The sequence below is a fragment of the Thermobia domestica genome, chromosome 1 (genome assembly GCF_964235325.1).
Source record: "Thermobia domestica chromosome 1, izTheDome1.hap1.1, whole genome shotgun sequence".
Taxonomy (NCBI): domain Eukaryota; kingdom Metazoa; phylum Arthropoda; class Insecta; order Zygentoma; family Lepismatidae; genus Thermobia; species Thermobia domestica.
Window position 1 is genome coordinate 100,840,767 of NC_137454.1, and position 22,926 is coordinate 100,863,692.

Below are 22,926 nucleotides of genomic sequence, written 5' to 3' on the forward strand. Positions count from 1 at the left end.
CTATTTGCTATTGGCTCCAAACAAAAATGACTAAGATATGAGCTAAATATTTTCTAAGTTCATTTGACTGGCCAAACCTGATAAAATGGCCCATATCTCGAAAATGGTAATCTTCCCAGTCACTCGTAAATGAAGCAACATATCGAGGTGGTGTTACATAGGTATTCATTGTCTGCTATGCTCATAAAAGGGAATGAATACACCCCTGCTATGTTTCGTAGTCTCTGCTATGTTTAAATAGGGGTGGATGTATTCTCCGCTCAGTGTAATTTCTGCTATGTTAAATTAGGGGTTCTGCCATGTTCGTAGTCTTGGGTTGGACACTAAAAGGGAACGAGTCTTTACTATGTTGGATAATGTGCTCATAGGAGAACGAGTACACCCCTAAAATGGCGGTCGTAAAAGACCATGGGGGCCAAGTGGGCGTGCCCAGCTGGCGTGGTCAGTGGGCGGGCCAGAGTGAGCGTGATCAGGGGGCGTGGCCAGTGGGCGTGACAGTGGACGGCGCCAGCCAATCAGCGTGACGGGGCGTGGCCGTGGACGGGGCCAAGGGGGCGGCGCCAGCCAATCAGCATGAAGGGAGCGGGGCCAGGGGCGGGGTCACGTGACCTGCGCCAGTCAATCAGGCGTGGCTTGTTTGCGCATACGCAGTAGCTAAAAACACCCCCAAGTGACCCCTCTCTACTAATGTCATTACTTGGAATACATGCTAATCTATGTGTTTGTAACGTGCTCTGGACGCATTTTAGCTCCATTAAATTCAAAATGTGACTAATGAGTAAAGAGCGCACTTTCTTGCCTCCATTAATTAATATTACTACATTAGTACAACAGCACGCACAAAACCTATCAATGCACTTTCTTCCATGACATGACAAATACTTTATGTTCAACACATCTATATGTTGTTTAAACTTCGAACAAACATTAGGCCTACATGACATAACAGTTTGACAGACTGAACTTTTACTTTCGGTTGGCACTGGCTGACTACTCATTCGTTTAACGGTGCAAGCGCTAACAACAACTGAATCATGTACAACTTTTTGGTACCCTTGTTCTACATCTGCACGACTAAGCTATTAAATTGACGCTTCGATCGATTCAATTTTTTCGTCCTTAGGTATTCGTTCATATTTACCCCCAAATTCTTTCCTTACTAATTCTAATTGTACCTTGAGTTTATCGTCAATTTGTTTTTTTGTTGCTTCAGAGATTTCTAACATTTTACTTTCTAAAGATTCGCGTACATTATTAGTTTGTTCACTAACTTCAACTATTTTGCTTTCTAAAGATTCATTAACTTATTCTATTTTATTTTCCAGAGATTCGCGTAAAATTTGCATTTCATCTTTAGTTGCGTCCAACACTAACTTGACATTACTTTCATCCATTTTGCACGACTAAACAAAAAAATCCTAAACACGAATCAGACTTATCTTTTACCTTTACGTTTCTAAACATAAATCACTACTTTCAATTTAACGGTGCAGGAATTCTGTCGTTGTTCGGTGCGCCATTCTTATGACCCGACTGGGTTCGATTCTCGTCCGTCCCTGTTCGGGAAGCCATTCTTATGACCGGCCGAGTTCGGTTTCCCATGTTCGGGCTATTGATTTTTGTATTTAAAGCGGACTTAGTGGTTAGAAGGAACAAGTACTTCACTCTACAGGTGGTAGTGGTTAGAGTTGAAAATCATGTGTGGCTCTTAATTAAATCACAAACCAAAATAAACTCATGCGGAGGTTACACTCACGCCTGCCCACCATCCTAGACGCGTCAATCTTTTATGCTTGCAGAGTATACGTAAATACCTGTACATAATACTAAGAATTCCTGTGGTGATTCATGTAAGAAACGTGGAAAAGATGACTGAAAACAAAACAAATCCATAGGATAAATTTTATTTGATCAAAAAAGTAATTCACATGTTTTATTTACTTACGTGCACCTTCTATCAATATCTTTCTATTGATAAATCTGTTTCGATATATTTTCAGAACCTTCTAGCCCATCTTGATACATAATATTTTTTTTAAAAAATGACGAAGGATTAATTTAAAGTGATATGATATATTATTGCCTTCTGATTTTAAGATTAGTGATACACGACCACCTAGCACACGTTGTTTCACTGAACACATCACTGCACTACACATCAATTACACGGGATTTAGGGTGGAACTTAGAGTAATTCCATGTAGAAGAATTCCTTGCAGCTTTGTCTTCTTATTTCGACGATGATGAATTTAAGCCTTGATCTGGATTACATTCCTCTTCGCAAAATTTAATGTGAAATTACTTGAAATACGATAAATTCAGAGTAACACTAATCAATTTGTATTTCTACAAATCTTTTACTATGTTTTCATTAATATTGGAGCGATTTACTATAAAGATTAGTTTGGTTAATTGAACGGACTAGTACCTAATAGATATTCACGATGTATAATCACTGAGTTACAACTGAGTCGTGCTTTCATCACATATCTTCTCTAATTTTCACTAGAATGATAATATTGCGAAACTGCATTGACTATAGGAGATATTTATATAATTAATTTTACCACTCCGTGGAGGATACTTCGTTTAATCACATATATTGTCCACACTCTATTTTTAAGTTTGTTCGTTCATTTTACACTGGCATTACAATTGATTTTTACAATGAGTGTTCTCGTGGTTTCAAACTAAATTGTATTATTTCATACATATATGTTGACTTTCACTAAAATATTAACTCCATGAAACTACACTAACTCGAGAAACTGTTCAAACAATATATTTCACTACAGCGTGAAGGATTATAAATTTTGTCACGGATTTCCTTCACAATCGCTCTACACGCTTGCTTATTTGTTTCATGATGGCGCCCCAATGCTAATCTTCGCGCCTTAAGCACAAAATGTCTGTCTTCCTACGCCTATTAATGACAATGAGAAACATTAAAATATTATAGGAAAACATTCTTTTACAGGTAATATACACACTAATGAATTTTATATTTGTTTGCCATTAAAATAACGGAATCAAAGTACCAAAAACAATAGAAATAAACGTCGATGACGATAAGTTTCATTAAACTATTTTTTTATAACATCATAGCCGCTTCAGATCTCTTTATTTCTTGAGCACGTAATGCAAGTCACCACGGCAAAGCATTGGCAACACGTTGAAAAATACAGCACCATAATATAAGGTTTGCGTCAACGTATTGTGCAGAGAGCCTTATTCCACTTCAGGTGGGGCTGACTGGGGAATTTAAACAAATGGAATGGGAGTGAGAGAGGACACGCGCTCACAAGTCCTAGCGGTGGTCACACTGTCTATGTCCCGACCCTGCTGGAATATCGTGAATTAAAACAAAGTTTTGTGATGAGGGAGGATTGGAAACTTTCATTTATTTTATTTTATTTTCATGTATATGATATACATAGGTCAAAATATGTTCCATTTTACTAACTTCTGATAATGCAATAGACAAAACAAAATTTTTAAATTTAGTTATCGTGAAAGCTGTAAGGATTAAATCTCCGTTCATACACGGCCAGGAACATAAAATAATTCTTGTACTCTTGAATAACGTCGTTAGATGGCACTACTACAGGTTGATACCATTCCCGCCTACTTTGCCACCTAGGAGGTGGGAAAGCAAAGAACTGAAGTTTAGATAAAGCTTGTCGTTCTAAAACAAACCTGTATTTGGGAAACTCCCGAAAGTCATCAAGCTGTGGAGAAAGCGCTGATGCAACAACCAGCAATTAGCACTACTTTTTAAAAACGTAATAGAATTTCCCGTTCCTACAGAGGTTTTTCTCATGCAGAAAAGAGAGAGTAGCAGAACGTAACCACATATGCCGTGAAAACGATGATGGTACTAACAAATTGAATAAATTACAATTTTTGAAGATCACAAACAAAAAAAACAAATTAAACTAAAATATTTTTAAAAAGACTAATTTTATTTTTAAAATTTTAATACTACTACTGATAATAATAATAAAGAATAATTTTGAAGAACTCGGGTGAAATAATTTGAAAAAAGAAAATCCTGAGGCGAATATTCCAACACAAGAGGGGCGAGAATGGAGAAGGCGGAACCAAGAAAGCTCTGTCGCTTTTGTGGAGGTCTGTGTTTCATTGGCCCTCACACCGTGAGTTGAATCCGAATGGAAATACAGCGAAGGTCAGTTGTTGGTGTGGTTGTATCCAACATACTACCTGGTTATGCCAGTTCGGTTACACTGTGAACTTCTGGGTCTCGGTGGCTCAGTGTTAGTGTTCACCTCTGGTGCTTGGGGTCCTGGGTTCAAACTGCCAGCCGCTCCCGCCAAGTGAACTTTGTGGTGGACAAACACCGTGTGTGTGGGTTTCCTCGGAGTTCTTCCGTTTCCTCCCATTCTCTTCATTCCACCATTCCATTCATTACTCATCATCACCGTCTCCTTTAGCCTAGCCGGCATAATCGTGGAACGTAAACTCAAAAATTTAATTTCATTTCATTTCTCACCGTGAACTTCGTAAGGACAGAGTGAACATGGGACCTCAACAGAGCGTCATAAGGACGTGTATCCTGTACGGATTCAAACTGGGGTCAAACGCCGCTGCAGCGGGGCGGAAGATATGCCAGGCCTTTGGTGAGGGTGTCGTGACTACGTGGACAGTACAGCGATGGTTTAACAAGTTTAAGTACAGTGACGAAACACTCGAAGACGCACCACGTACCGGAAGATCAACACATGTACAGAATGAAGATCTTCAGGCAGGAATTAAGGCGAACAGTGGCCAGACATGCGAGGAACTAGGACTACAACTCAGTGTGAGTGGAGAAACCATTCGCAGCACCTCCATCAACTTGGGAAACATTACAAATTCGGTCAATTCGGACGATTTGATTCTGGACCAGAAAGCATCGCGAGCAGACACCTGTGTTTCTTTCCTGCCTCGTCTGAGGAAGGAGTCATTTCTGGACAAGGTGTTGACATGTGATGGGAAATGGGTCCTGTATGAAGCTCTACGGCGCCGTCATCATTTTTTACATCTCATGAACCGGTTCCAAAACAGCCAAAACCAACAACGTACCAGAAGAAGGCCCTCCTGTATGTTTGGTGAACTGCTGGCGATATCGTGCATCGGGAACTGCTACCAGATAGCCAGAGCATCAATGCCATTGTGTACTGTCAGAAGTTGAGTCATGTTCAAGAAAAACTCGAAACTCTGGATCCAGCATTTCTGAATCGCAAACGGGTCCTCCTGTTACAGGACAACAGTAACCTGCACGTGGTTAGGATGACCCGAGACACCATTCTACGTCTTGGATATGAAACACTATTGCATCCGTCATACTCCCCGGACATTGCACAGTCCGACTATCTCTTGTTTCCTTGGACAATCATCTTAGAGGACACCAGTTCAAATCCCTAGTAGAGGTGCAAAATGCACTTGATACCTTCTTCGCTTCACGGCTCACCAAGTTCTACGGCGATGGAATCCATGGCCTTCCAGAACGTTGGCATAAAGTCGTCGATGCTGATAGGGACTAGTTTTGATCTTCCAGGTAAGTCTTAGGTTACATATAGATGTTCGAAGGTGGTGAGTGAAAAAGCGACGGAACTTTCTTGGTTACCTTATAGGAACTGCAAAGCTTACACCGTTTACCGAAGACTATAAGGATCACTATGTCTAGGAGGCTCAGTCGATCAGGTCACGTAGCCAAAATAGAAGAAAGTAAGATAGTTTTCAATATTTTAATTGGAAACCTAATTGGGAAAAGACTATTAGGAAAACCTAGAAGCAGATGGGAGGACAATTTTAGGATGTATCGCGCACAAATAGGAATACAGAGTAGAAACTGGATCCACCTAGCTAACGACAGAAGTCAATGTGGAGAGCTTTTGTGAATACATCATTAAACCTTCGGGTTCCGTAGCCCATGGTGTTTAGTTTCTCTTTAACCAACCTTAAAAAAAATAGCTTCCTCGTGGTTAAGCGGTTAGCGTACGCGTCTTTGTTATGGGAGACCCGAGTTCAATTCCCGGCGGAAGCTCATGGGTTCGGATCCCACTTTAAGCTGCAAGTCCACATCTCATATAGCCTTGCTGCGTAAACAGACGCTTATCTTAAAATCAAATCAAATAAACCAAAATGAGGTTTTTGAGTTTTACCTTTACGAGGGAAAACTGAGAACCATTTTAATACACTATTCAAGTTATTCCCCCCGAAGATCAATACACTTTTCACAACGATGTTGCAACATTTCTAACCCTTGCAAATAGAAAGTATTTTTCTGCTGTGCAAACCAGCCCTCCACCTCCGAAATGAGTGCCTCATCGGATGGAAAATGTTAGTCTTTCAGATGTTTTTTGAGATGTGGGAAGAGGTGCTAGTCGGTGAGTAGGGTGGGTGAGGTACCCAAGTGAAGCCCAGATCCACCAGCAATTGAATGGTTTGATGGGCCTTGTGGGAGGGTGCATTGTCCTGGAGAAACTGAACCCAGTGCTCACTTTTCATCGACGTTTTATCTCCAGAGCCTCTTTCAGCTCAATCAAATAGTTGGAATAAACCCCAGCATTGATGGTTTCACCATTTTTAAGATATTTGATAAGGATGACACCGTCCTTATCCCAAAACACCGATGCAAGCACCTTCCAGCTGATCTTTGACTTCGGAACTTCTTCAGTCGAGGAGATCCACTGTGACGCCACTCCATGGATTGCTGTTTACTCTCTGGATCATTGTAGTGTAGCCATGTTTCATCTTCTGTCACCAGACTACGCAAGACCTCACCAGGGTTTTTAAACTTTTGCAAAATTTCCTGTGACCTCTGCAGCATTGTTTTCTCTGCTGGTCAGCAGTCAAACGTTTTGGGATCCATTTGGCACTGGCCTTCCACATGTCCAAATATTCTGCTATTATGACACCCATACACTCACGCGATATCCCCACACACGCAGCAATGTTTTTGATCGATATGCGCCTATTCTCCACTATCATGTCATGCACTTTGTCGATGTTTTCCGTGGTCACTGCACTTGAAGGCCTGCCTGAACGAGGTTCATCTTCAGTCTCACGGTGACCAGTCTTAAAACGCGTCACCCACTTCGCTACTGTTGTATATCCAGGAGCGTGTTCCCCTAAAGTGTCCTGCAAAGATTTATGAATTTCCAGAGAGGATTTGCCTTCCAGCACAAAAAACGTGATGACACTGCGAAGCTCATTCTTCTCGAATTTCCTTAGATTCTCCGCCATATCTTCTTACAGAACCTGTAACAAAGGAAATAACAATGAAGAAATGATCATATACGGGATTAGGGGTTCACAATATATGACCTTTCTAATGATTATAATGTTTCAATTTTTATTTCTTCTTGGTGATTTCATGAATTTTCCAGCTCCTCGTCGTATGTATGTCTGTAAGTATATTCAATATTATATCGAGAATCGTTGGTTTAATTACAATGCAGTTTTCACTAATCGAACAAGTTGTTCTAAGGCAATTTCGTATGTATAAAATATTTAAAAATTTTAAATAATTAATTAATTTTAAGAAATCAAATTAATTTTAAAGAGAGACTTACTTCTCCCTTATTTTTTTCTTATATCAATAAATTATGGAAATACATATTTGTACTATACTTATGACTTGAATTTCAACTATGCTTAAGTAAAGGGAGGATTATGGAAAAGCTATACTCATCCGTCTCTTCTTCTGTCTGTTGGACAGGTAAAAACAACAACAACAACGGTAAAAGAGCAGTGCCGGATCCAGAAGGGGGAGGTAGCCAGAATCCACACTATGATAGGCATATCACGAGTTTACTATAAACTTTAAAAAAAAAATAAAAAATTGGGGGCCTAGCCCCCCCGGTCCCGGGCTAGATCCGCCACTCTAAAAGAGGTAGTGAGAAACATGTTCAAGAAGCTGTTCGATTCCTGCAACGCTTGATGAAAAATCTTATCCTAAAATATGCAGCTTACCGGATAATCAACAAAGTAAGGTGGGTTGTATATAAACAAGGGGTTACGAATATTTTTCTACCCAGATTTCTAAAAATAGTTTAACCCTACAGTGCATCATTTTGTGTATTTAAGTGAAATAATATTCAGGCATATGATAAGACATTTCTAATTAATATGCAAATAGAAAAGTGTCCCAAAGTAATTTTTCGAGCCAAAATATAAAAATACTTTGTATCACTTATGATACATTATGCATCAACAGTTCATGTTCCTCTCTCGTACAAAATCAAATTATATCATACGTAGAAACAATTAGGAAACTTACTTCATGAACTTGGAATCTTTGCAACTTCGAAAATATTCTTTGTCCTTCAGAGTAGACGACCCATAAACTCTTCTATTCTCACCTTCGCTAATCACACGCACTTCTTTCTCTCTGTACTGAAGCAACATTTTCCTGACATCTACAGGATATATGGTGAACTATGTGCTCAGGAGAAATATCAGATATGATACAAATGTATTTGTGGTAGAACTCACGACCTGAACACTAATACTAGCCATAATTTATTTTGTATCAAATATGATACAATATGCATTCTAGGGTTACCTCTGTTTGATCATGAATGTTTAGGTCATTGACGACGTCACGACTGATTACATGCCGATCTTAGGGTGAGGGGTTCCTCTTTCGATTCCTTTATATTCTTTCCATCAAATTGTTCATCAGCGAGTTTCATACCGTCTCCCTGAACATGAAGCACATTACTATGGGTCGTTAAAAATTTAATTGTATTTTCCTCCTTTATCTTAATGGACGTAACCGTAGATTACTAATGCCGTTGTAGTGAATTAAGGATTTGAACACATCAGCACTGATAAAATAATAATAAAATTTGCTTGGTACGACTACTCTATTAGCCTGTATGCATTTACAGTAAATAGAAACCCACATACTGGCGTGAAAAGACTCACGCCAAATTGTGTGACTATTCTGCTCCTAAATATAGAAACATCTTAACAAAATGCAACTTATCTTATTAATACGCCATTGGAGTACCATTAGCCTGAAGCACAGCTTCAATTCTAGCAGAATCGAGACACATTAACGAGTAAATTGTTTCCAGAATAGATTAGTGGAATTCTTCTGGAGAATTAGCGTTCTTCACGCACTGCAGCACTCATTTGTGTCAGTGATTATTAGCATTTCTCAAGAGATGAGACGAGACGAGACAAGAAATAAAGTTATATCTTCTTGCACCGTAAGTTTATAAAATTCTCGTTGTCTCGTCTCGATGGTCGAAGAAATTCTCGTATTGTCTCGATTCTCGAAAAGCTTTTCTCATCTCGCCTAGTTTTATAAACGTATATACAAAATCTGTGATCGAAATTTTTGCTTCATTTCACTTAGAAGTTATTAGAGTCCATCCGTGTCACGAGAGGTCTACGAAGGGTATAACAAAATATAAACTTTGTTTATTATTGAAGTATATTGTGCAATGACTTGCGTATCTTTAAACGTTGGTCAATGTATCCTCGTCGCCATAAGTGCCTTTACATCGCAGTGACGGGTATGTGACCGCGCAGTACTCCAAGGAAGGGATGGTTGTATAAGAATTTTTGATTAATTTTGAAAAGTTTTTATTTTGACTAGGGAATTAACGTAGGTATAGGGAGTAAAGACACAGATTTGAAGCATCAGTGCACGAAAAGATTCGTATTCTCAGTTTTTCTATTTATTGCTTTATATGTTAAGTTAAACACCACCATATGTATCACTGATATCGCAGATCGAATTATTTTGTAAAATCGTGTCTGTAACCTATTGTCAAAACATTCATCTCAAGACATGATGTAGAGAAAAGAGAAAGAGATAAGACATCTGTAATATATGTATAATTACTCAATAAGTAATTATAAGTAAATTAGACTCAATAAGTAATTGTAGAAATTAGTTAGGGCCTAAAGGACACGTAAGAGAGCGAAAAGGAGGTCTAGAAGTCTGAACTTTTTAGAAACGTCCTAGATAGGTGAAAATATAGTTAAAAATTGCAAAAGGTATCATGTAATTTATCTTTCTTTTCTTATATCCTAGTATACATTTTTCTTTCACATCCAAACATCTCTATTCAGAATTACGAGATGTTTGTGAAGAGAAGTGAAGAGAGAAACATTTCCATCTCAAGAATTATATCAGAAAAAAAATCTTTTGACTTAGGCTAGATTCGAACTCGTAATCCTTGAATCCATAATTCTGCGCTCTACCGATTGAGCTAACAATTGCTGTTGCAAAAGCCTGATTTCTACAACTACCGGTTGCTGAATGGTGTGTATTAACGAAATTGGCGGAGATAATTGCTTCATATAGCTATTGCAATAATAATAACTAACTAACTAACTAACTCTATGGCCTATGGAACCCGGAGGTTCAGTGCCGCGTTCACAAAACCTCTCCACTAACTTCTATCCTTAGCTAATTGCATCCAGTTTCTACTTTGTATTCCTATCTCTGCGAGATCCATCTTAATATTGTCCTCCCATCTGCGCCTAGGTCTTCCTAATGGTCGTTTTCCTATGGGTCTACCAGTCAAGACTTTGAAAGCGTTTCTACTTTCTTCCATTCTAGCTACATGACCTGCCCACCTAAGGCTCCTAGACTTGACGACCCTAACAATGTTGGGTAAACCGTATAAACTATGTAGTTCCTCGTTATGAAGCTTCCGCCATTTCCCATTCTCGTTCCTCTTGGGTCCGAATATTCTTCTCAGGATCCTGTTCTCAAATACTTTCAGTCTATGTTCTTCCCTCAGAGTAAGCGACCATGTTTCACAACCATACAGAACAACAGGCATGATTATCGTTTTATATATTTTAAGCTTCAAATTCCTCGACAGAATTCGCGACGACAAGAGATTTTGAACCGAATAGTAACACGAATTCCCTGCTTTTAGTCGACATTTAATTTCTTCGTGAATATGATTATTATTATTAATAATAATAATAATAATAATAATAATAATAATAATAATAATAATAATAATAATAATAATAATAATAATAATAATAATAATAAAGAAGATGATGAACAGAATTTAAAAAGTCGCATTGTTAAAAGTTTGGTGTGCGAAGTTAGTCCTAATATGAGATTTTATTAATTATATATAATAAATGTAAGCGTGGTTTATTCGTGCGTGCTACTCAAACTGCGCAACTCATAAGTGTTGTACGCGTATGGTACAGTAGCCTTGCGTCCTCCAACCGTGAAGAAAGATTCGGTTTGAACCTATGCGTGTCCTACGAGGAAGGAGGAGATTCAAAGAAAGAGAAGTGGTTTAGAAATTATGCAAAAATAGAATATCTCACGAGGTGAGGAGATATAGAGTTCAGCGTGTCTTTCAGCTGTGACTCTATACAAGATATGAATCTACGACGTAACGTAGAACCCGAACCACACGACTCCTGCCGGGAATCGAAACCCATATCACCTCTAGCTCTAGACACAGGGACATGTAAAAATAATCGAAAATAAACGATATTAATGTTAAATCCATAGCTTTCGAGGTCCTAAAAATTCCTAATTGAAAGATATGAGTGTCTATTCAATAGTTTTCGGGGTCGCTGAAGTGAATAATGACACTCCCGATACCGTAAAAGATCAAGTTTTTATTCTTCGTTAGCGGCAAGTTAATTCATTTGCTCCTGCTGGAAATGGATTCGTACTATTTCATTCCGATTCAAATATGTATTCTACTGGGAAAACTAATCTCAAATATATCTTTGAAATATAAACCTATTCTTCCCGTGCAACGCCGGGTATTTCAATTAGTAAATAAATAATTTAAGAAACAATGAGTATATTTAATGGAAACAGACATATGTATTTTTGAATGTTGTATATGAATTGCTAATTCATACTTTATCTAGTAGAAAATGGTGCATCCATTATATATTCTGAAGCAATAGGGAGTACTATTGGAGGTGTATTTTATTTATCTACTGTCGAATTTAGTGTGGAATAATTTCAAATAATTTATTTCGAAACTATCGAGACGAGACTGAGACCGCTATTTGTCGGTTGAAAGGAGACTAATACTGTAAATAGTCTCGTATTGTCTCGTTTTGATAGCAGTTCTACTTCGGGGTTTGTTCTCTAGTAACTGGTTGCGTAGTGCACCTACAGTATATAAGACGTCGTATATTTAAATGTTTCAGAACTTACCCCACCTTCACTTGACGGATCGTTCTAACTAAAACTACCAGACCGTTTATGTAATTTTGCGTTTAAGTACAGGTCCTATCCTTATGTCAATTATTTTCTTGCAACAGAGAATGAAAAATGTAACAGTTATAATGTTGATCGCGCATAATCCTGTATAGATAAAAGGCACTTTATAGAGTGTCGGACTCCGTGGTGTAAATACAGTAATTACTGGCTTGGTAAATTCATCACTGAACGCGTTTCCGTCTTATCGTGCAATGACGTCACCTTTGACACATGCTCGGGACAGGACCACAGGAGGAGTAACGCTCTTGTTTGCTTACTCGGTGCTGTTTATTCTCTTTGGAACCTGATGTGAAATTACTGCTTTCTCCTTAATTTCAGCTGTTTTTGCTATTTCTAATTTAGATGTCTATTATATTAGTGGAATTTTATTCCATGATGGAAATATATTTTATTTCTTTTTAAATGTAAATAAAAAGAAAAGTCTATTTGGACAAGTTTCCCCACAACTCTAGAGGTATTGTCTTGGGTGCGCTTTTCTTTTCTTTTCCTTTAGGGCCGCGGTGGCTCAGTGGCAGAGCTTTCACCTCTAGTGCTTGGGGCCTCGGGTTCGATCCCAGTCCCCGCCAATTGAACTTTGTGGCGGACGAACACCATGTGCGTCGGTTTCCTCGGGGTTCTCCTATTTCCTCCCACTCTCTTCATTTCATTCATTACTCATCATCACCGTCTCCTTTAGCCTAACCGGCACAAGTGTGGGACGTAAAATTTAAAGATTTCATTTCATTTCTTCAACACAAATGCAATTAAAACCTGACTCTGAGAGCGCAACAATGTTATCTTGTTCGAAGGGTCAGTGATTTTGTGTCGAAGGTAATGTCACGCGAAGAGACAGGCTGCGCGTGGGCTCACCTTGTCTTACGTTTGGCAACATTGCTCTTGGTCAAGTGGCCTATTGCTTATGCCTTTAGGTATTTGCCCTAAAGCCATACAGCGAGCTGTGTGCGTTCTGTTACTCCCTCCCTGCCCCTCGCGGTGTTTGCGAAAATATTATTTGCTTTTCATGCATTGGGATAAGGGGTAAGACACCTTGGGACAATGGAAGGGAGTAACATATAAAATGATCGAAAACGACAACCGATGTTAATGTAGAGTTCATAGTTTCGAGGTCGCTGAGATGATTAGGCGTAAAGTTATCAGCTATTTTCTGTTAGTGGTTTCTTCATATACGTCTACTAAGTTAACGAACCTAGACTTATCAGCGTACAGTAGTTGGTTAGTGTGTCCTCGATGGCTATTTTTACTTTTTCCATGATCATCCCATACCATACAGTATTTTTTTATGTTTTGAAAAAGCTTGATTTTATCAATTCGTTAAACAACAATGTTTCTTTTTTCTAACCATGTTTCTTAGTATTATCCTCTTCATTCTAACTAATTTAAATATTTTCAATAATTCAGAATTTTGACTAAAAATGTTACAATGATCAAGATTTGTATAAGAAGAGGAGCCTTCATTTCTAATCATTGTCATAAACGGAAGGGAAAACTTATAAAAAATTGAAATAACTTAGTAGACGTAGAAAATCGATAGAAATAATGAACATCAACTATTAATTGACTGTTAGAAGTATAGTAGATATAGTTCTCAACCCAAGTAGAAGATGCACTCTTTGCTTCATGAAAATAATAAACATTTTTGAAAAATAATTACAGAAAAGTAATTTGAAGACATTTACTGAGCGAACGAAGGTTACTGGTTAGTGTTGACGCTTCGTAATTGAGAGTCTCCCGGTTCAAATTTCGATACGAGGCATCCTGACTAGTGATTTTGCAGTACCACTGGGCGAATACCAGGATACCTTTAATACATAAGCTTTGGCAAATTTTCTTGAAATCTTTGTTCTTATGTTGTTAATGTTCCAGTGTGAAATGGCATTTTGATGCATGGAAAATATTTTTAGTAAACAAAATATAATAGATGAATGGTTAGTGTAAGGAACTCCTACTTGTATTGCTTAGGTTCAAATCCCGACTGTTCTTATTGATTTTTTTCTTTTAGCTACGCTCATATGTTGCACTCCAGAAGTTCAATTTTGAATTAAATGTAGTCGCAGCTAATTTAAACTGAAACTATTTTCAAAACTATTTGCTATTACATGTTTTTGTTTTACTTGCGATGTTTCAATTTTGATATTAGATCTTAGAACCCTAATGTACTGTAACTCATTTCCCTACGTCATATCATGATGAATGTTTTCACAACAACGATAGTCGGGCGGTAATACAGAATTTCATTGTTACTGCAGGGCCGGATCTTGAAGCCTGCGAACTACGCGTTCGCAGGAGGCGCCAGGTGAACAGGGAGCCAAATTAGAAAAATGAATTTTGTTTTAAATGTAAATATTTATTTAAAAAAATGTTATGATGAAAAATTTTCCTCATATAGCTTCAAATAAATATTGTACAGACTGAGATACAGATAAAATACATCAAAAGGACAATAAAAGTCGAATCTTTGCGTGGTTGGCTGTAAAACACCCTTTACAAATGAAATGGACTCGTACATCAATTGATGCCAATACCACACGCACAAGTGATGCTAGTTTGAGGAAAATTTCCACGGCACAGGATAGACCTTTTTAAAGAGGAAAAAGGGATATTTTATGAATATGAGATAAAATGAAGGTAAATTTGGCTTTCCAATAGATGTTGTATTAAGCACTACGACCGTAGAGCTAAAGACAGTGGTATTCTTTCCACAATCCCATCATATGCACAAAATACAAATATAACAGACTCTTCATTCCTTCCTCAACAATCCTTCCGACACCTTGCTAGAGAATATCATTGCCAAATATGTCTTTAAAATCCGAATGGATCAACAAACGAAAGGAATTCAACCGCAAGTATTGTTTATGGAGTGGGTGGCATTATCACAGTAGAAAGAAATGTCTCCAAGGGTGCTCCTCCATCTTGTCTTAAACAGTGTCTTCGCATAGTACTTTGGTTCAATGACCTCAGTTAAGGGTTGAGAAAGATCACCGTAAATGAAATTCACATTATCAAAGTTGAAGCAAGCATGGGCGCCCAAAAGGGAAGAGGGGGCCGGGCCCCACCTGGCTTACGACAAGTATAATATATATGTATAATTTCTTAAGATTTTCTTAATACAAATAAAAATACCAAACGTAATATACCAACCAGGAAGGTGACCCCTCTAAAAAATTCGGGCCCCCATGCAAGCAAGTAGGCTTTTCTTGTCCATTCGCCCAGGGAGTGGAGCGAATACTAAGAAAAGACGGGCGGTACAAATGGATTTTTTAAAAATCATTTCTGAGGGAAATTTTAACTTAAGTTCCTAATGGCTCAAATCGCTGTCCACTGCTTAATGCTCACTTTGTTTAATATCTATTAGTTCATTTGTCGTTCGTCAAGATTCTCATTTCTATCCTAAGTCATTTCGTTTTTGTTTTATTTTTTAAATTTATAATGATGTGTGCTTTCACTTTTTAATAGTACTTTGTTTTTCATGTAATAATAATGAGCAACGATATAAAACCAAGTGAGCATTTTATCGGAAAAGAAAGCTACAAAACATGAAAGAAGATAAGAGGCAACCGAAGGCTCTAAAAGGTTTCTTTCGCGTTCTGGTCAAAATCATACAAATGTTGAGGTGGGGAGTTGTCAATACCAGTCACTGTTAACGGACATTTGCAGGTCGACATTCTTTTGAAACTGTAAGGTTATTTTACCTGATTGCAGTAATTTAATTGTTGAATTAAAATGGGACGATACGGTCATTTCTGCTACGGGTCTGAATTAAATTTCATGTATTTCAAAATATGTTTGATTACAATTAGTTTTCACGCGGCATATAAGTATATAATTTGAAAGGATATAACCGAAAGCGATGAAAGGTCATTTGGATGACAAGTAGTTTTTTTTTTCAGTACTCTCACTTTCAATCACAGCAGCATATACAGATGCTTGTTTTATTATAACAGTATAACAATAATTATTAATCCATTCTCTGTTATTAAATTTAGATGGAGCGATATTTTAAATTAGTAATCATTCTAATGCACAGTAGAGTTTTGATTATTAGTTATAAATTAAGTGATATTCTGTTATAAATGAGTAGGGGTCTAAACAAATACGGAAAACTATTAGCAATGACACTACTCGAAATGAGTTTTCGCAATATAATGGAACAGTATTTTATTCGAATGTGAAGGAAATCATTGCATAAATTGGCCCTTCCCCTCCTTAGAAGTCTAAGCTACAATACGTATCTAATAATTTTGAATTAGAAATATATGCATCGAGTTTCATATCCTTAACTTTAAGGTCTCCTGAGTTAAGTAAATGAATAACCTTCCTGCTAACGAAAGAGTAAAGATTTGGGCTTTAATGGTATCTGGAGTGTAATTATTAATTTCAGCAACCCTGAAAACTATTGAATAGACACTCATATCTTTCAATTAAGAATTATTAAATTTTCACCCCTCCCATTAAACCTCCATGCCGATAATGCTAAACTTTGATGTGAAAGATATAGAAGGTTTCATAATTCATGTACTCAAAAGCTATGGATTTAACATTAATATCGTTTATTTTCGATTATTTTTGCATGTCCCTGTGTCTCCAGGGGCGTCCATTAAGGGAGTAAGAGGGGGCAATTACCCTCTCTAGAGGAAATTATACTTTGCAAGATCGAAAACCCAAAAATTGTTTGAATATTTACCCCAAAATTTGGAACTATATTTGAAATGTCGCTTATACTTGCCCCCTTTGAAAACCACAATATGGGCGCCCTTGTGTGTCTCTCATGATAGAGCTAGAGATGATACGGGTTTCGATTCCCGGCAGGAGTTTTGTGGTTCGGGTTCCACGTTAAGTCGTAGATGCACATCTTGTATAGAGTCACAGCTGAAAGACACGCTGAACTCTATATCACCTCACCTCGTGAGATATTCTACTTTTGCATAATTTCTAAACCACTTCTCTTTCTTTGAATCTCCTCCTTCCTCTTAGGACACGCATAGGTTCAAACCGAATCTTTCTTCACGGTTGGAGGACGCAAGGCTACTGTACCATACGCGTACAACCCTTGTGAGTTGCGCAGTTTGAGTAGCACGCACAAATAAAACAACCCTTACATTTATTATACATAATTAATAAAATCGTATATTAGGACTAACTTCGCACACCAAACTTTTAACAATGCGACTTTTTAAATTCTGTTCATCATCTTCTTTATTATTATTATTATTATTATTATTATTATTATTATTATTATTATTATTATTATTATTATTATTATTATTATTATTATTATTATTATTATTATTATTATTGCAATAGCTATATGAAGCAATTATCTCGGCCAATTTCGTTAATACACACCATTCAGCAATCGGTAGTTGTAGAAATCAGGCTTTTGCAACAGCAATTGTTAGCTCAATCGGTAGAGCGCAAACTTATGGATTCAAGGGTTACGAGTTCGAATCTAGCCTAAGTCAAAAGGTTTTTTTCTGATATAATTCTTGAGATGGAAATGTTTCTCTCTTCACTTCTCTTCACAAACATCTCGTAATTCTGAATAGAGATGTTTGGATGTGAAAGAAAAAAGTATAGGATATAAGAAAAGAAAGATAAATTACATGATACCTTTTGCAATTTTTAACTATATTTTCACCTATCTAGGACGTTTCTAAAAAGTTCAGACTTCTAGACCTCCTTTTCGCTCTCTTACGTGTCCTTTAGGCCCTAACTAATTTCTACAATTACTTATTGAGTCTAATTTACTTATAATTACTTATTGAGTAATTATACATATATTACAGATGTCTTATCTCTTTCTCTTTTCTCTACATCATGTTTTGAGATGAATGTTTTGACAATAGGTTACAGACACGATTTTACAAAATAATTCGATCTGCGATATCAGTGATACATATGGTGGTGTTTAACTTAACATATAAAGCAATAAATAGAAAAACTGAGAATACGAATCTTTTCGTGCACTGATGCTTCAAATCTGTGTCTTTACTCCCTATACCTATGTTAATTCCCTAGTCAAAATAAAAACTCTTCAAAATTAATCAAAAATTCTTATACAACCATCCCTTCCTTGGAGTACTGCGCGGTCACATACCCGTCACTGCGATGTAAAGGCACTTATGGCGACGAGGATATAATCATATTGTACATTGTACACTGAGTTCGTACAATCACTATATGTATTTATAGTGTTTATACTATGAACCATGGAACACTAAAACAGTGTTCGAGATCTATGACTTGAATTAACTATTATTGGCCACGAGACTCTTGTAATTTCTCATTTCGTCTCGATTTTAAAAATGTACCTCTCTCATCTCGAGAGCAAAAATAGTGATAATGGAGTAGTAAAACTGGACTTGCTATTCTAGCACTGGTCATCGATATTTAACAATATACAAGTTAGGGGATTGAGCAGGCCAGGAGAGGTGTTGAAATTCATGCAGATGTTCCTCAAACTGTGCCTTTACAGGACTGGCTATGTGTATGGGCGCGTTTCCCACCTTGAAGATTGTGTAGTTCTAAGATAAGAACATTTGTGCTATAGGATGCAGATGGTTATCTAAAATGTCAACATAGTCACCAGCAGTAATTTAACATATGAGATTAATAATAGAACAAACAGAATACCATGAAATTATGGCTCATATCAACAAGGGCGACGATTTCTCTGTAAATTTGGGGAGGGGGCATTCAGATGTAGAAAGCATATATGAGGATTTTAAGATAAATTGCATTCAAATTATGCCAAATATTGTATATTCATAAATACAATGTGGGGGGCCCACATGAGCTTTGGGGTCTCGATCCCCCTTGGCCTTCCAGGATCGGCGCCCTTGCATATCACCACAACATAGACCATCCTACCATATTTAGCATCAATAACTACCAGCATTCTCCTCTTTTGGGCGTTCGCCATATGTAAGCTATGTAGATCTCTTGGAAATAAGGAGAAAGATGACTTATTTGGACCATGTAACTCTTTTCCAGGCAAGGCCGCGGTGGCTCAGTGGTAGAGCGTTCACCTCTGGTTCATGGGCTCCTGGGTTCAAACCCTGCTCACGCCAAGTGAACTTGTGGTGGACAAGCACCGTGTGCGTTGGTTTCCACGGGGTTCTCCCGTTTCCTCCCACCTTCTTCATTCCACCATTTCATTCATTTCTCATCATCACTGTCTCCTTTAGCCTAGCCGGCATAACTGTGGGACGTAAAACTTAAAATTTCATTTCTTCTTTTCCAGGCATTGGAAGTTCATGGTTTGTATTCTCGGCATCACCTTATTTGCGCTATCGCGTTGACAGCGGTTATCAGAGGTTTAGAAATCACAAACCAGCCGAGGTTATACAGATTTCATCAAACTGTGATTTTATTTGTAGAAACAGGACGTTTCAGATTCGAGATGATTAAGTTCAACAGTTGTGCCATATGAGCTCTACAGTTCTTTGTGATATTTCTCTTCAAGGTGCGGTGATCCCTCTCATCTAGGATTGGAATCCATCTACTATTTCTTTTCGTCTCGTTTTGCAATGATTTCTCCATGCCATCATCATCTTGGGCAATGGGCAAAACCGTTCTCAATACACTTAGTGTTTCCCACGAAACGACAAATTTCTCATTTTCAAATTCAAGACGAGACAAAAAAAAACCGACGATTTTCGAGTCGGGATGAGAATTTTCTCGAGATTCGTGGTCAACGTTAGCTCAAGCTGCGCTAGTATAAGTCTTAGATCTCAAGCATGATTGACAGTAGAAAAACTATAAATTGATGAAGTGATTGTGAAAACATAATAAAGAACATTTATCTACGTTTAGTGATAAGAAAGTCATTATACAATATACTTCAACAATAATGTTTTGAATGTTGTTACATCACACCATTCATAATATCTCCCGCAACGCGAAAGGATTTTTGATAACTTCTATCCTAGATAAACCTAAGAGAAAGATAATCAAGTCATAAATTTTGTATATAAATTTGCGAAACGAGACGAGACGAGACGAGAAATCCTTATTTCTTGTCTAGTGGTCAACACTGGAAACACACACTTGCTCGTACTAACCGCGCAACCACAGTTTGCCCTCTTGCAAAATGGAAATTTCAGTCTGGCCTATTGCACACATGGACCCAGGGGTAGTGACAAGAATTCACCCAGCCGGCTTAGCTACGAAATTGACTCACCATCAAAATTTATGGTAGTAGTTTTAGGTGTTTCTCGATAGTGTTTCTCGAAAATCAATTATAACTATTTTTGCCCTTGAACGTATCTTAACAACTAAGCTCTGTAGTAGTTTAAATCGTTCGCTATTACACTTAGTAGTACATAAGATTATCGATTGTTCTTTAACCTTTATAGACAGGTTACCAAATCTGACTAATCTCTCAAACTTTTCGGTTTGTTAGAGCAAAACAAAACATTACTTTAGGTACAACTGTAAGTTTACTTTTACTTTTTCTCTAATAGTGCATATAGTACTAGTATTACTTTCTTTATAGCTAAGACAAGTTTAGGATTCAGAGGAGTTGGTTGGTTTTTAGTTTAACGTTCCGTTCAGCAGCGAGGCTATATGAGACGTGGACCTACTGATTAACGTGGAATCCGAACCACATGAGCTCCCGCCGGGAATCGAACCCGTGTCTCCCACGCCAATGATTAAGAGGATACTGAACAAAAAGTGGATAATAATATTATAAAGAACTACAGGCTTACACTTTGAAGATGAACGTATCAATATTGACACCCTATTGTACTCTTTTACACTTTTCTATTATAATGGGCCATTACAATTTGATGGTAAAGTAAACCTATTGTTACCCTTGACAGTGAATAAATTTGTTAACATTAACTACATAAGTGATAAGATCTCTAAATTTAAAACAAAATTGTGCTTGATTTGAAAACGACAGAACTATAAAATCATATTCTTCAATGGTCCGTATTTTTACTTTCTAGGGACAATAGAAGAGAAATCAAATATGGTATGTCAATGGATTTAGATGTTTCATGGCCTCTACTTGTTGATAAATGTATTTTCAGATCTTTGCCCGTCTGTTCGTCCCAATGGTTGTATGTTCTCTCACCTAGGGATCTTCGCATCAGTGCCAAATTTTAAATTTAGATTTTTATAGATTCTTTAGGTTCTTGGTTTCATTTTCTTACTTACCTCCAAAAATAAGGGTAGTTTACTGAAATTTTGTGATTTTCTCTAAAACGGCTCTAACGATTTCGTTTACAATTTGTAAATCAATGTTTCATTAATAATCATGTAGCTACTGTGGTAGTAGGTTAAAAAAACCTGCCAACTTTTTCATGAAAAATGACTTATACCATATATTAGAGTTACTAATGAAATATTTGTTTGTATCTTATTTATAAAATTGCATGAGTTGTATTTGAAGAAATTGTCGAAAATAAATAAATAAATAAACTACCCCATACGGAATATTTTCGTGAGACATGTTCACACAACAATATGAGGTTATTAAGGTGGATCACTAGATGTTCTCGGTGCTATGCTAAACGCTGCTTGAATAGTGCAGCGTTGCCAGGTAGTGTCATGTGTTTACTGGTGTCAGATAATAAAGGAAGTAATCATGGAATTCTGCGTTAATACTTACTGGAGAAATTAGTTTTCGACCCTTACTGCAATTCAAAGCTAAATTCCGCTTCTCGAACTGCAACGCTAGAATTCATGAATTAAACGTACAAATTTGGCAACAACGCATTAGGGCGTTCTGCGTAAGTTTCTTCTCAAAATATATTTCCTTAAATGTAAATTAATATTTAAATAAAATGTAAAACATGACACGAGAAACGGTCAAACAATATATCTATTTCGTAATAAGATCGTTACTTTAAAATACTTTACACATACAAATAAACATTTCATAAAATTGAGCACTTCTAGTAAGATCAAGTGCCATCTTGTGTGCTCATTATGAAACGAACAAAGTATTTTCTTTTATTTGTTCCCTTTTTCGATATGAGAAGATACACTTAAATGAAACAGTGTTGTAGCTGAAACATAACTTTATCTTGTAGTACAATATTTATAATATGTAACGTTTCATTGCGCAGTAGTTAAGGGAATGAGCTAAAATATGTACTGATTTCCAGGTAGTGATGCACCTTAATGGAATATTTATATATGAAATATAAATAATAATACTCTCTGAGTTTTTCTGTGGAGAAAATCGTTAAAATAAATTCATTCTAACAATAAACTTCTTCTTATGTATTTATTCATGAGAAATGAATTATTCTGTATTGTAAGGTTATTAATAAAATATTTATGAAATACATTAACCAAATCGCCTGAAAATCATCAGAAGAAAATTCATCACCACAGTAAACTGTCCTTGTCAATTTTTCAGGACAAATAAGTTATGCCATATTGTCAGGTTATAAATGAAACAAAAATCCCACTTCTGAAAAAATCGTTCGAAAAATAAGCCATCCCCAATACTCTTGGGGGTTGTTTATTTACCGCAAGAGTAAATAACTCTTTGTGGATTTTTGAAGGACAAATGTGTTCTGGCATATTATAAAGTTATTAGTGAAATATGAACAACATTGCCAGTCGTTTTTAAGAAAATTGTCAGAGAAAAACTCATCGTCAAAAGTAAATTGTGTGCAAAATAAAGGAAAAGTAATAATAAATGAGCTGTTAATATTTTCGTT

The 22,926-nt window shown here is 36.9% G+C and overlaps 1 protein-coding gene across 1 annotated transcript; it reads right to left on the minus strand.

The window, feature by feature from the left end:
- Window positions 1-6,762: 6,762 nt before the first annotated feature.
- On the minus strand, window positions 6,763-7,248 carry LOC145692377 (protein GVQW3-like). Its single transcript, XM_081767690.1, has one exon. The coding sequence runs from the start codon at window positions 7,246-7,248 to the stop codon at window positions 6,763-6,765; it is 486 nt and encodes a 161-aa protein (XP_081623816.1).
- Between the last annotated feature and the right edge of the window lie 15,678 nt (window positions 7,249-22,926).

Coding starts and splice junctions, on each gene's coding strand:
- LOC145692377 (XM_081767690.1), bottom strand. CDS start 7,248: ATGGCGGAGAATCTAAGGAAATTCGAGAAGAATGAGCTTCGCAGTGTC.